The following is a 15101-nucleotide window of genomic DNA, read 5'->3' as shown; positions in this document are numbered from 1 at the left end:
TTCCTCTACAGTAATTGTTATTTTGTACATTTCTACAATATTGCCAGCAAACACCAGGTGATAAAGAACGAATTTGACCATAAAACAGTGTAGAGCTCAAAAAAAAGATGAATACTTAACTAATACCACATGAAAATGTGAATAAACAAAACATATATATCACTAAAAATCAACAAGATAAACAATTCCTAAAAGTAAATATTTTATGCTCATAAATAAATATAAAGTGTGAATATTTCATGCGCATAAATAAATAAAAAAGTTAATCTATAAAAGTCCCGTCTCCGTGTGAAAATCTTCTATAGAATAACTGGATACTCCTCAAGTGATGGAATGATAAAACCGTGTTGTCAACACATGAAAATGTGTCACCGCACACTGTGCTCAAAGAAGGCTTACCAGATGTGTTTGACCCCCATTTTACTGAGTAGTCAAAAACAGGTCAATGCTATCAAATATCGTCAATCACAGCTTCCTCCACACCATCAGACATGACTCTTTAAATCTTGGCATGCTTCCTATTTAAGGAATTATATTTGACCCCCTCCTCCATTTATAGAAGCTGTACTATATCTTCCATCAATGAAAAGTACTTTATGAATGGAGGAGGGGCAGATGAATGAAAGGTCCTCCTCCTTCATTCATAGAGCGCTTTTCCGGAGGGGGGGCAGAAATGGTGGGCATAGTCACAGTTCTTGACAAGTGCCTATGACATGTCCAGCTGCTATATTAAAGTGATACTAAACCCAGGACCCTGCATTCACTATATCTGGTCTCCCACAGTACGCACAACATGGAAATGCAATTATTTTAGTAAACAGAAACTGCTAAATACCTTTTCTCAGCAGTAGTTAGAGCAGTCTTGTGACTTCAGCAGGGCACTGGTTAAGGCTTGTAGGAGGAGTTTTTTTTATGCTCTAGGAGGATGTGAAACCTCTGACCTCGGTCTCGTCATTGCTGATTGGCCCTGTGCTGATCACATGCACTCTCCCAAGAAAAAATAAAACCTCTCTAACAATACACACCAAACTGAGCATGTGCATGTTACTACAGATTCGGTCTGTATCAGGTGTTAATTTCAACAAGTGGAGGGGCAGAGAAGAAAGGATCAAACAGCCTTTTTACACAATGTAGAGGATTAACCCCTTTGGTTCCACAGTGAGTATAACAAGCATGCTTTACTGCATATACAGACTGATTTTACTGTTGTGGGTTTAGTAACACTTTAATCCCCATGGCACTGAAGATTGCCTCTGTGGGTGTCTGTGTGTGTGTGTGTGTGTGTGTGGGGGGGGGGGGGGGTGCAGACTAATAAAGATTTTAACAAAGACAATAGCCACCAGAACAGCGGTAGGTACTGTTTCTTGTGTTCATTTAAAGAAATATTAGCTAAAATTAGGTTTTAAGGGGATGTAATAGCAGTGATTTCTAGCAGTCTCGTGTGATGTTTCTTCTACAGTACGTCCCTTGACTACAACTCCTGCAGAGTGTTCACAGTCTCTGATTATCTTCTGTAGCATGTTTGCAGACTCTAACAGCATTCTGTGGTATTGCATTTAACTAATATAATCAGGGGAAGTCACAAGAGGTGTAGTAAACATCCTTTAGAATTCCACTGGGACACAGCACTGAAAGTGTCAGTTCTTGCGCCCAACATTTAGGTTGGAGTGTCCATCCTGGGTACTCCAGTGCACCAGATTCTCCAAGATCAGTGTAATAGCAAGATCAGCAGCATTCCTCCCTGAATTTCCTGGTTGCAGAGCAGAGGTGAGAGTAGGCAAGCAATTAGCTTGTGAAACTGTCTGTCATGAGCTGGAAGGATGGAGCAGGGCTGTGTCATGCTGTGTGAGTCAATGGATGCATCCAGCCCTGGCTGAGAGTGCAAATGCACAGGTGTCTCTCTTGCAGTTGGATTGGCAAAGGAGACACCCCCAACCAGGATGGTGTAGCACTGCACAGAACTGTCAGCCAACATACCAGAAAGATCTGATTTCATTGAAGCACACTATACATTATACTACTCAAATAAATTAAAGAAACACTTTGAAAACACATCAGATCTCAATGGGGAAAAATATCATCCTGGGTATCTATACTGATATGGACTGGCTAATGTGATGGAATGTAAGGATCAGGGGCGGACTGACAACTCATGGGGCCCCCGGGCAATAGGGGATCATGGGGCCCCTGTGTCCTTGCCCAAACTCAAAAAAGCCTATGAAAAATGTACCAGGGGAATCTCATGGGGCCCCCTACTGACCCTGGGCCCTCGGGCAGTGCCCGAGTTTCCAAATGGTCAGTCCACCCCTGGTAAGGATGCTTCATTGTTTGATGGAAATTAAAATTATCAACCTACAGAGGACTGAATTCAAAGAACCTGAAAAGCAAAGTGAAAAAATTATGCAGCAGGCTGAAATTTCATTGCAGCAACTCAAAATGGTACTCAGTAGTTTGTATGGCTCCCATGTACTTGTATGAATGCCTGACAACGTCGGGGCATGCTCCTAATGAGACGATGGATGGTGTCCTGGGGTATTTCCTCCCAGATCTGGACCAGGTCATCACTGAGCTCCTGGACAGTCTGAGGTGCAACCTGAGGGTGTCAGATGGACCAAAACATGATATCCCAGAGGTGTTCTATTGAATTTAGGTCAAGCGAGCGTGGGAGCCATTCAATAGTATCAATTCCTTCATCCTCCAGGAACTGCCTGCATACTCTCACCACATGAGGCCGGGCATTGTCGTGCACCAGGAAGAACCCAGGACCCACTGCACCAGCGTAGGGTCTGATAATGGGTCCAAGGCAGGGGCGGACTGACCATTTGAGCATTCGGGCACTGCCCGAGGGCCCGGGGTCAGTAGAGGGCCCCATGAGATGCCCCTGGTACGCGAGTGTGCGCGAGGACACAGGGGCCCCATGATCCCCTATTGCCCGGGGGCCCAATGAGTTGTCAGTCCGCCCCTGGTCCAAGGGTTTCATCCTGATATCTAATGGCAGTCAGGGTGCCAGTGTCTAGCCTGTAGAGGTCTGTGTGTCTCTCCATGGATATGCCTCCCCAGACCATCACTGACCCACCACCAAAATGGTCATGCTGAATGATGTTACAGGCAGCATAATGTTCTCCACGGCTTCTCCAGATCCTTTCACGCCTATCACATATGCTCAGGGTGAACCTGCTCTCATCTGTGAAAAGCGAAAAATAAGTTTCAATAATTTTAATTCTGCAGCTTTAATTTAGAATCACTTTTACAGCAGCTAGCTCCACTGCGGTGCATTTAATGTACACGCTTTATGTTGGGTGTTACTGTGCATTGCATTAAGGTTGCATAGTTACAAAGTTAGTCTGGCTGAATAAAGACAAAAGTCCATCCAGTTCAACCAGTTCAGCTATTTGAATGGGCTGCCTAACATACTACAACAGACCTAAAATCATACCTGCAGCATTTTCATATGCAAGTGTGCCATACAGTGTGTTATAAGACATGTGCATTCGGGTGCAACTTCAGCACAGTGGTGTGAATGGGTTCTAAAAGAATACCTGTCAATCCTGCCATGAAGGTTCTTTGTTTAGGCACTTCCTGATAGAGCTGTGCATGTGCGGAGCTTAGAAGGACGGTGCTCATTCCTGTACTACTAGGGGGCACTCATCCTAACAGATGGTCTATCCTAGAGAGGAAGATGCCCCCAATCCCTCTTCATACTGTGTTTACCCCCTTATACACACCTCAGAATCTCTGGCAACCAGGGCATTAGCTATATTACTCTACTTATACAGACTGATTTTACTGTTGTGGGTTTAGTAACACTTTAACAAAGCACAACCCAAGAAACAATTTCCTGCCTCCAGGCAACATGGATTACAGTAAAGCCTTCTGGGGAGGATTTGCTAAAATTGGTACACTGAGAATCTGGTGCAGCTGTGCATGTTAGCCAATCAGCTTTTAACTTCAGGTTGTTCAGTTAAAGCAGAGCTCCACCCAAAAGGGGAAATTCCGCTTTAAGGACTGGTCCCCTGCTTCCCGTTAAGGATTGGTACCTTTGGGGAGCGGGTACCCAAAATTGACAGGTACCCATGCCCACTTCCGCTGTGATCGCCTAGGCAATCAGAAGCAGAAGTTGTCCTCCCCCCCCTTTAGTCTTCAGGGACATGTGACAGGTCCCAGAAGACTACGGGACCATTCACAAAGCACAGCGATACTTGAGCAAGTGTCTGTTTTTTGTAGCTGCTGACTTTATTTTCACCAAAACTCCGCTTTAAGCTTGGATAATAAAACCTGGAAGTGGATTGGTTTCTATGCAGAGGTGTACCAAATTTTACACCATGCAGTTTTAGTAAATTACCCCCACTATGTCATATAACATTTATCACTATAACAATGCAAATAACTTCTGATAGTTTGTAATCCATACTCCCAATTGGGTCACAAGTCTGGGTCTGACATATAGGTAAATGTACAGTATATAAAGAATAAAACAACTATATTCCTGTAGCAGGGTAGCAGTCTCAGGAAATCATGAAGTTCTAGATGTCCAATCTAATGTGTTGGCAGTCTCCCACAGTTTGGAAATAGTAAATGCGAATTGCAAGTAGGTGTCCAGGACTGGCACCTATGTCTAGGACCATTTCGACAATATTAAACGCAAGTTGATGGTAGGGGGAATGATAGGTATCCTAGTGAACAAAAATTAAATCAGCCTTTTCTGATCAAAAAGATTCAGTAGTGTCTGACCCTGCAGTGTCCCATGCTTTTCATAAACCCTCAGAGGAGAGAAGGAAACAGGAATATCCTGGGATTTAAAGCAAAAAAAAAAAAAAAAATCATATTGCAGTTTTCTAATCCTTAAATGTGATGTCTGCATTAGTTTTCTTTTTTTGCAGCTTATTTTAGTTTATTTTCACTTGGTGATTCGGCCAGTAAATCTGTTATTTTTTTTTACTTCCTTTAACAGATCACGCTGTCCAGCATAAGTTGCAGTTAGAGGGTTGAGACAAACAATTTAACACTGAAAGGAGGGGGCTTACAATGGTCAGCTTTTATTCATATATGTAAAATCTTTATCCCAAAAGGAAGAAAAAACTTTTGCTGTAACTGCATATAATGTATTAGCTGGAGTTCAAGTTTAAAGCAGACCTCAGTGCAAAAACTTCTTCATTTGTCCTTGTCGCTGATTTCCTATCTTCCCTAAATATGTCACCCATCTTCTGGTTCACTCAGTAGTTGCTCTGAAAAAGCCTATTCATTATCAAATCATACAGTTAATTCTCTTTTGTTTCCTGTTTGTAAGATCGGTGGCTGCTATGTCTCCTATTCCCCCAGCCACTGGTCTTGGCACATCCCTTCTGTAGTTCTTCCTCCAGGAAGCAGTGATGTAATTGAGCCCCACTTGCAGTGGTGGATGGACTGAGACTTTCAGACACATTCAACATGTACAGGCCTAGTGTACCAGTATTCACTACAATTCCCTGTGGTTGATGGGAAGAGTAGTTTCCATTTACTGCAGAGAGAGAGAAGAAGATATGATGTAATTCCTGCTGTTACACCTCCTCCTTGGCAGAGAAGATGATGTTATCTTTTGAATTACAGAGATGAGGTCATGAAAATTCAATTAGACTTTCCTCAAAAATGGTAAGGTTTTTCAAAATGTTATGAACTGTCTAGTAGTGTTTTGTGTAGGGGGTGTACGAATGGGTGATTTTGTTGCCTATCCTGGAGTTCTCCTTTAAAGGGTTAGTTCATATTTACCAAAAATTGCTTTTCTTAGTGCCAGCATGGCAGCATACATGTGGTAGTCAATTTCAGTGATGATCTCTGAAGGTTCTGGACCCATCCAAATTCTTGGAATATCAGGAGGATCATGTAAGGTTGCTCGATAGAGCCTGTGCCAATTGTTCCCTCAACAGGGAATTATCTAAGGATCCCACCATGAGAATGTTTCAGGAAGGCAATAAGCCTAGTATTGAGTCCAGCATCATAATACACAAGGTGCACTACGGGAGGACAAGGGGTTCAGATGCAAGTTTTCCATAAAAAAATACAATATTTTCATTGCCTCCCTTCGCCTGGGAGACTTTCTGGCTTTTGCAGGCATCAAAGATAACTAATGTTCCTATAGCTTCAGCAATTTATGTGCCTTGTGATAGGACCTATGCACTGCTAAACTGGGGTCCTGCCCCTCATCCTCTTGTCAGCACTTTGTGTATGAGGATGCTGGACCCAGTACTAGCCTTATGGTTAAAATAGAATTGATACATTTGTGTGTGTGTGTATTATATATTTATATATAGGTGGGAGTGGAGAAACAGCAGTATACTGATCTTCCCAACAAATGACTGTGCAAGGGGGTGTGTCAGCACAAGTCTGATCATTAGAGGAAAGGCAGGCTGTTCTCCCAGCATAAGCAGAAAACTGACCATGCTGGGGAAAATATGCCGGCATGCCTAGTGTGGTCAGTTTTTAATAGCAATACAGAGGGACTGGCAGGAACACCAGGGATTTCAAACAAATGAAGCAATACAAAGAGAACAGGATACTTTTTCATACAAGTACAGCAGGCACATATCAGGAATAAGAAATAATGGGTTTTACATATTCTTTAGTCTTCATGCACACTAGACGTTTGTACAGCTGCTGTTTTTGGTTTTTGACATTTTTTTTCTACAGCCAGCAAACTCCCCAGCATGTTATCCTATGTGTCCATGCACACATAGACTGTAATCAATGTTTTTTGGCAGGGACGTTTTTTGGCTGGAAAAAAACGCCAGGACTAATGGGTTTCTAAAGGAGTTTTTTAGCTGTAAAAATGCTCTAACGCTTAAAAACGTGGCGAAACGTGGTAAATCGTGGCAAACCAGCATGAGTCTGAGAGATTCCAGTGTCAGCCAAAACAATTGAAGAGATGGATGCTGCTCAACCGACACCAGGCGTCCAATGTTGAGGAATGGCCTCAGCCAACGTACTGGGCAAGCCTTGGGTTGCCACCTCATCCCTTTAAAGCACATATTAACTGCTTGCCTGCCGCACTATAGTAGAAGTATTGCTACAGGGCGGCAGAGCTGCGCAAAATCACGCATATATACGTGATTTGCATTTCCGGGTAGGGGGCGCCCTTTTTTCACTTTTGGTGGCTAGAGATGTCAATCAATGGGTCCTGGTTGGCAATTCTCTGCTGGCAATCAGTGATCATCTGGGAAAGCTGACAGGGGAGAGACCTGTGTGTAAACAACACAGGTCTCTCTCCTGTCAGCAAGGACATACTGCTTTGTATTTCTCTGCACAGGATGTCTCCGTAGTAAAACACACTCAGCACATAATGTGAAAAACACACAGCACACAGTAAACCCTTTCCCCAGATGTTAACCTCTTCCAGCCCAGTGTCATTAGTACAGTGTCAGTGCTTTTTATTAGCACTGATCACGGTATTAGTGTCACTGGGGATGTCAGTGGCAGTCAGTCAGTTCCCTTCAGTGTAAGAATGCCTTCTGCAGTCCCGTAGTCCCGCTATAGGTCACTGATCGCGCCATTACTAGTATATAAATAAAACATTTCCAGTATATATACCACCATTCGTAGATGCTATGACGTTCACGTAAACTAATTAATTTACACGTATTGGGATTTTTTTTTAGTAAAGACATGTAGCAGGATACATTTTGGCCTAAATTTATGACGAAATTTAATTTTTTTGAATTTTTTACTGCATATGTTTAATAGCAAAAAGTAGAAATATAGCTTTTTTTCTCAAAAGTGTTGGATTTTTTTTAATAGAGCAAAAATTTAAAGATGCACAGGTGTTCAATTACCACAGACAGAAAGCTCTATTCATGGGAAAAAAAGGCCGTAAATTTCATTTGATTGCAGTGTTGCATGACCGCGCAATTGTCAGTTAAAATAACGCAGTGCCGTAATGCAAAAAATGGCCTGGTCAGGAAGGGGGGTAAATCCTCAGGAGGGCAAGTGGATAATTACACAGGTTTTGATGATAATTTAATGCAAAAAAGGCACTAAGGTGTCCTTGTATCATGCAGCGGTAAATGACCGCTGCTCAGTTATCTGGCATTCTCAGAGGAGAGAGTTCTCCACTGAACGCCTTTTTATGAAGCGGTGTAGATCAGTTCTCCGAATGAAGGGAGAAGTGATCTACAAACACGTTGAACACTGGAAAATGGCTGCTGTTACTATAATTTCATGAGATTACAGTAAGAGATCAAACACCGTTTACTAAGCAGTGATAAATTACCGCTGCTTAGTTTGCGGTTCCTCCGATTCTCCAGCTCTGGGCTGGAGAATCTGGAGGGAGAACACAGATCGCCAGTAAAGGGCTGACATCACTCATTCATACACTGGCCATCTGTGTGCTGAGATGATCAGTGGAGAACATGTTCTTCGCTCATCATCTCTGTTTCCTAAACCACTAATGATAGGAGATCAGCAATGATCCTCAGGATCGCCGCTGATCTCTTTTTCATAAAAGGACACCTATGTGAGCAGGGGCGGACTGACAACTCATGGGGCCCCCGGGCAATAGGGGATCATGGGGCTCCTGTGTCCTTGCCCAAACTCAAAAAAGCCTATGAAAAAGGTACCAGGAGCATCTCATGGGGCCCCCTACTGACCCTGGGCCCTCAGGCAGTGCCCGAGTTTCCAAATGGTCAGTCCGCCCCTGTACGTGAGTTTATTTACCACCTTAATCAACCAGAACTAGGGTTGCCACCTCATCCCTTTAAAACAGAACACATTATTATTTACACAGGTTCTGTGGCTGATTAAGGTGGTAATTAAACTCACTTAGTGCCTTATCTGCAATAAATTAGCCTCAGAACCTCTGTGTTTAAAGCAGAGCTCCACCCAAAAGGGGAAGTTCCGCTTCAATGCTTTGTCCCCCACACCCCATTAAGGATTGGCACCTTTGGGGAGCGGGTACCCGAATTTGACAGGTACCCGCTCCCACTTCCGCTGGAAGATTCTCCACTTAGGCGATTGGAAGCGGAAGTTGTCCTCCCCCTCCCCGTAGTCTTGTGGGACATGTGACAGGTTCCAGCAGACTGCGGGGTCGTTCACAAAGCGCAGCGCTTCTCGTGCAAGCCGCCACACCCGGGTGCCACAGTGAAGATGCCGGCACCGGGGAGAGAAGACAACCAGTGTAACCAGCGGTGGTGAGGACACCGCTGGACCGAGGAACAGGTAAGTGTCTGTATTTTAAAAGTCAGCAGATAGTTTCTGAAGCTGCTTTTTATTGTTTTTTCAGGTGGAACTCCGCTTTAATATTTGTTCAATTTTAAAGGGATGAGGTGGCAACCCTAGCTACGCCCTCTGATGCATTTTGCTCCACCCACTAGGGGCTTAGTCACAGAGGTAGGTACTTTCCTATCTATTTACTACTGATCGCAGCATAAGGATTAAAAATAGGCCATGTCGGTTGACAGTGAAGTTCCACTTTAAGTCGCATATGAAATCGCAGCAATGTGAACCAAGCCTTATTCCACTTAAATATTTCAAACAACACAGGATGGTACCTAGACTCAGCTGTCTGGTTTGAATCGCCTAGTTCCACAGTAATAACATGTTTATTTATACATAGCCTCATTCATATGGCAGCCATTGTTCCTGGGAACATTGGCTACACTTAAATGGCGTGTGTGAGGACGGAAAGACAAGCTCTGTGTATCCTCCTAGTGAGGAATGGCTGGCTCCTGGTCAGTCCGGTAATTTGAGGAGGGCAGTACACGAAGTGGTGACAGTGCTGAGCTCGGACTCCTTGTCACGTGACACCGGTCCCTCTCCGTTCTCTGTCTCCAGCATGCCGAGCCTGCCATTGGACCAGATCCAGGTCACCCAGAAGGATCCGGGGAGCGGAAGGCAACGCTCCATCAGCGCCCTGGTGAGATCTCTTCTGTATGACACATCGCTATGTTTATTACAAGGTGATGAGAGCTGATGAGGAAGCCATGCCTGGTGACTGGACTCTGCTCCGGCTATGACACTAGACCGCCTTTCTAATTCGGGTTGGAATTTGAAACTATGACCAATGTAGTCAGCATGTCTATGGGATGTAAGCAGAGAGGTATGAGGACACAAGGAAGCACCTATGCTGATGATGGCCTGGTAGAACCAGTGCTGTAATGCTGGCTACCTGTCATCAGACTGCTATTTATATAGAGATGAGTACATTGTCACCATGTGACCAGCTGATGACATCTCATTGCTCCAAGTCACCTCCAGAGCAGATAGCCAGGTGACAGGTACTCTTTATGGGGGCATCAGGGGGCTAAGCTAGTCATACACTGATATTTTCTTTCTTTTTTTTTTTTAAATTAGAGCTAAAGTGCTGAGCGAACGGATGGCAGGTTTGTGTCTTCTCTGCTGCTGTTTTCTATGGGAACGGACCACCTTTCTGTTTCCACCCGACTGTCATCCAATCAGCCAGCCAGATGGGGAGCGGGTTCCTATCCATCTTTTTATAGTGTACAGGATCGGATCAGATACTGGCGGGTGTCAGCGGATACATGACCCGCCACTCCATAGAGATCTGTGGAAGGTCTGATGAGGTTCCCCTGAAGAACTAAGAGGCGGACCCAAACGGACCATCGATGTGAAAGGGGCCTAAGGGAAAATTATAACCTATCCCTAGCCGTCTGTTTATAGTGTACAGGATCAGATGCTGGCAGGTGTCTGTAGACACATATCCGCTGACACCCGCCACTCCATAAAGAGCTATGGAAAGTCTGATCAGGTCGCCCTGAAAAACTAACCGGCAGATGCGCCGGATGGATGGTGAACAGATCCCCATCTATTTATAATGTACAGGATCAGATGCCGGCGGGTGTCTGTAGACACATGTCCGATGACACCCGCCACTCCATAAAGAGCTATGGAAAGTCTGATCAGGTCGCCCTGAAAAACTAACCAGCAGATCCGCTGGATGGATGGTGAACAGATCCCCATCTATTTATAATGTACAGGATCGGATGCAGGTGGGTGCCAGCAGATACATGTCCGCTGACACCCGCCACTCCATAGAGATCTGTGGAAGGTCTGATGAGGTCCCCCTGAAGAACTAACAGGCGGACCCAAACGGACCATCAGTGTGAAAGGGGACTAAGGGAGAATTATAACCTATCCCTAGCCGTCTGTTTATAGCGTACAGGATCAGATGCTAGCAGGTGTCTGTAGACACATGTCCGCTGACACCCGCCACTCCATAGAGAGCTATGGAAAGTCCAATCAGGTCGCCCTGAAAAACTAACCGGCAGATCCGCCGGATGGATGGTGAACAGATCCCCATCTATTTATAGTGTACAGGATCGGATGCCGACGGGTGTCAACAGATACATGTCCGCTGACACCCGCCACTCCATAGAGAGCTGTGGATGGTCTGATCAGGTCTCCCTGAAAAACTGACAGGCAGAGCCACCGGACAGATGGTGAACGGATCCCTGTCTTATCTGTTTATAGCGTACAGGATCGGATCAGATACTGGCAGGAGTCAGCAAACACATGTCCGCTGACACCCACCACTCCATAGAGAGCTATGGAAAGTCTGATCAGGTCTCCCTGAAAAACTTAACAGGTGGATCCGCTGGACAGATGAACAGATCCCTGTCCATCTGTTTATAATGTACAGGATCGGATCAGATGCTGACAAGTGTCAGCAGACATATGTCCACTGACATCCGCCACTCCATAGAGAGCTGTGGAAAGTCCGATCAGGTCCCCCTGAAAAACGAACAGGTGGACCCAAGCGTACGGTCAGTGTGAAAGGGGCCTAAGGGAGAATTATAACCTTTTTTTGCCATCTGTGTCCCATTTAGGGAGATTTCCCTTTACTTCCTGTCCCATAGCCAAAACAGGAAGTGCGATTTAATTGTTGGCTGTCACTAGGACATATGTCCCCATTGGAAGATTTCCCCTGTATTCCTGTTCTAATGACAACCCAAAATTTGGGATTTTCTTTCACTCTCGGTCATAAACAGGACAAATAGGGCGAATCTTCCTAATGGGGGCATTAAAGTATATGAAAAGCAATGGGCAGCACAGTCGCTAAATGGTTAGCAGTTCTGCCTGGCAGTACTAGGGTCGTTGGTTTGAATCCCACCCACAACACCATCTGCCTGGAGTTTGCATGTTCTCCCTGTGCCTGCGTGGGTTTCCTCCAGGTGCTCCGGTTTCCTTCTACACTCCAAAGACATGCTTCTAGGTTAATTTTCTCCTGTCTAAATTGCCCCTAGTATGTGTATGTATGAATGTAAGTTAGGGACCTTAGATTGTACACTCCTTGAGGGTTAGAGACTGATGTGAATGTACACTATATATGTAAAGTGCTGCTTAAATTGACAGTGCTATATGAGTACCTGAAATAAATCTTACCTTGAAAAGCAATGCTATCAGTTGAAAATATAAATGAGAGGTAAAACATTTGTCTGTGTGTATGTGTATATAATATAAAAAGGGTAAAAAATGTATAATAAGTGATCACATACCCTCTGTTCTCAACGGCATAATGAGCTTGGGGAGGTGGGAGAAAAGAAGCAGCATACACTGATCTTCCCAGTGAATGGCTGTGTGTGTGTGTGTGGGGGGAACACGTCAGCACAAATCTGATCATTGGATGACAGGAAGGCTATGCTCCCAGCACATCCAGAAAGCTGACCACGTTGAGATAAATGTGCTGTCATGCCCAGTGTGGTGAGTTTGAAATAGGAAACCAAGGGGACTGGTAGGATCACCAGCTATCTAACGCAAAGGATGTATGTACAGCAGGAACATATTAGGAATATGAAAAGTTCTGCTTTAAGGCTTCATGCCCTGCTCCCCATTAAGCATTGGCACCTTTGGGGATCAGTGGGGGGAAGGTACCTGTATTTGACAGGTTTCCCCTTCCCCTGTGAACACTTTGGCTTGTGAAGACACAGCGAGATCGAGGTGAGTGGCTGTTTTTAAAAGTTTTTAAAAGTCAGAAGCTATAGTTTTGTAGCTGCTGACTTTTACTTATTTTTTAAATTTTGACTGGATCTCAACTTAAGTCTCGGTTCACACTACTGTGACCTGAAAGTCGTGCAACTTGCAGTGTGATGTTGCTAGGCGACTTGAGTACTACTTTGAAGCAACTTTCAGGGAATGCCTGGGTAATCTTCCTATAATGTCAGATCCAAATCCCATTAATATAGATGTGGATTCGACTTGGAGGCGACTTCTATTAAAGTCTATGGGCGCAAGTCGGATAGAAGTCGCCTTGAAGTAGTACAGGAACCTTTTCTAAAGTCAGAGCAACTTCACAAGTGCTAATTAAGACAGCTCTCATTGACTAACATGGGATTTCACATGTCATGCGACTTGGGGTTTCATAAGTTGGATCCCCTTAAATACATGGCAGGCATTCTAATCAATTTCCACTCTATCCAAAACAAAAAAAAGTTTTTTCTTCGTTATACTGTCAGCATACAGTGTTAATGAAAGAATCTCCCACTGCAGCTATTGTTATTTGACAGCCAGCCTGTCAGCTGTCAAAATACCCAAATAATGGCAACTGATTGGATGCAGCTACTGTTTGGCCAATGGTAATTCAATCGATAGATCAGGTGGAAGAGTGGCAACAAGGCCATCCAACTGATCAAATTTTGGCTAGTTTATCAGGAACCAGACAAAATTGTCTCTGTGATTGGTAAGCTTTAGACCTCTAATGCCATGCCTATCCTGGGTGCCAGCTGATCAAGCCCGAGCTGTGCATGATCCAATATTTACCTTTGATCCTGACAGTTCTGAATGCAGAAATGCTCATAGCTGAGCGCTTCAGATTTCACACATTGCTGATTGGATGTTTCTCAGTGTCCTCCCGCTCTCTATTCTAATGCCATTGTTGGGTTATTTGCGGGGAGGAGGCTGAGGTTGGCACACTGTCAGCCCCATAAATCTCCCCGTCTGTGAGCTTATTTTGATCCTTTCAATGCCTGGGCATGTATGATATGCCCCGTGAACCTGAGTGGTTAAAGTAGAACTGTGAAGTATAATTTTTTTTTTTGGGGGGGGGGGGGCGGGCGGTTTGGGGTGAGTAAGGAAAGGTGAAAGCCCCTGTCAGGTGTTTGTTTCCCATGTGTAGAGACAACAGGTAGTGAGCAGAAATCGCTCTAGTGTGAAGGTAATCCCCTTATAGACAGTTGTCTGGGACAAGTTACCCCATTGGAAGATTCCCATATTGGTTTCTGGTCTGGTGGCAACTCTAATTCTTCTGTCCACTTTCAATAGAAAATCAAACGAAAAGTAATGAATCCAAGTCTATGGCAATCTGACATTTCTATGGTTTCTTTATTGCAAAAGAGCTTGTGATCCTAATCTCGGCAGAAAATTTTCGGTTTTGTTTTTTTAGGCCCCTTTTACATGACTGGATGGATCACGTCCGCCTGTCTGTTTTTCAGACAGACCCGATTGGACCACCCATTGTTCTCTATTGGGAGGCAGATGTAAACGGACGTTTGTTTACACCTGCCTGCATTCGATACAATCTGGTCAGACGAATGGGAATATGTTCACTATCCATTTAGCAGATTGGATTAGATGACAGGCAATCTGTTTTCATCTGGCCTCCCCATAGAGAACAGCAGGCTGTGTCCGCTCTGCACAAGCGGAGCGGACACAGACCTGTGATATGACTGCTCAGTGGGGATCAGTGGACAGATCCCCCGCTGTGTATGTGGATCCGCTTGATGAAGTCCACCCTCTGTGAAAGGGGCCTTATCCATTTCATTAATTTGGTTGCTTCAAAACCAGAAACTATGACAGATGTGCCTGACAGATTCATTAGTGACTGGAGGCTATAGTTTTTCTGCTTATCTCAACAGTTGTGCTGCTTTCAGTTACATTTCTTGAAGGCTGAAAAGGAGCTCCATTTCATCATCTATCATCTAATTAATCCTATTCTCAACAGAGATGTCTCCAGCCTTGCCAGTGCTGTGCTGATGAGTTATCTATTAGTCCTATTGTCCCCTCTATAAAGATCATTTATTTATTTCAGGTACTTAAATAGCGCCGTCATTTTACACAGCAGTTTACATATATATTGTACATTCACATCATTCCCTAACCCTCAGTGGGTGTACAATCTAAGG

The 15101-nt window shown here is 44.4% G+C and overlaps 1 protein-coding gene across 1 annotated transcript in view; it reads left to right on the top strand.

Moving 5' to 3' along the window:
* Nucleotides 1-9690: 9690 nt before the first annotated feature.
* Nucleotides 9691-15101, top strand: part of ASCC2 (activating signal cointegrator 1 complex subunit 2) — a 53492-nt gene continuing 48081 nt past the window's right edge. The window contains exon 1 of the mRNA XM_089655455.1: nucleotides 9691-9880. Coding sequence (XP_089511581.1) covers nucleotides 9800-9880 — 81 coding nt within the window. The 5' untranslated portion in view covers nucleotides 9691-9799. The remainder of the gene's footprint in view (nucleotides 9881-15101) is intronic.

This window comes from Staurois parvus, unplaced genomic scaffold, assembly GCF_062004578.1.
Source record: "Staurois parvus isolate SC_StPar_1 unplaced genomic scaffold, SC_StPar_1.0 ptg000840l, whole genome shotgun sequence".
Lineage (NCBI taxonomy): Eukaryota > Metazoa > Chordata > Amphibia > Anura > Ranidae > Staurois > Staurois parvus.
Note: the sequence above shows the minus strand (reverse complement) of the source record. Positions and strands in the feature narration are given on the sequence as shown.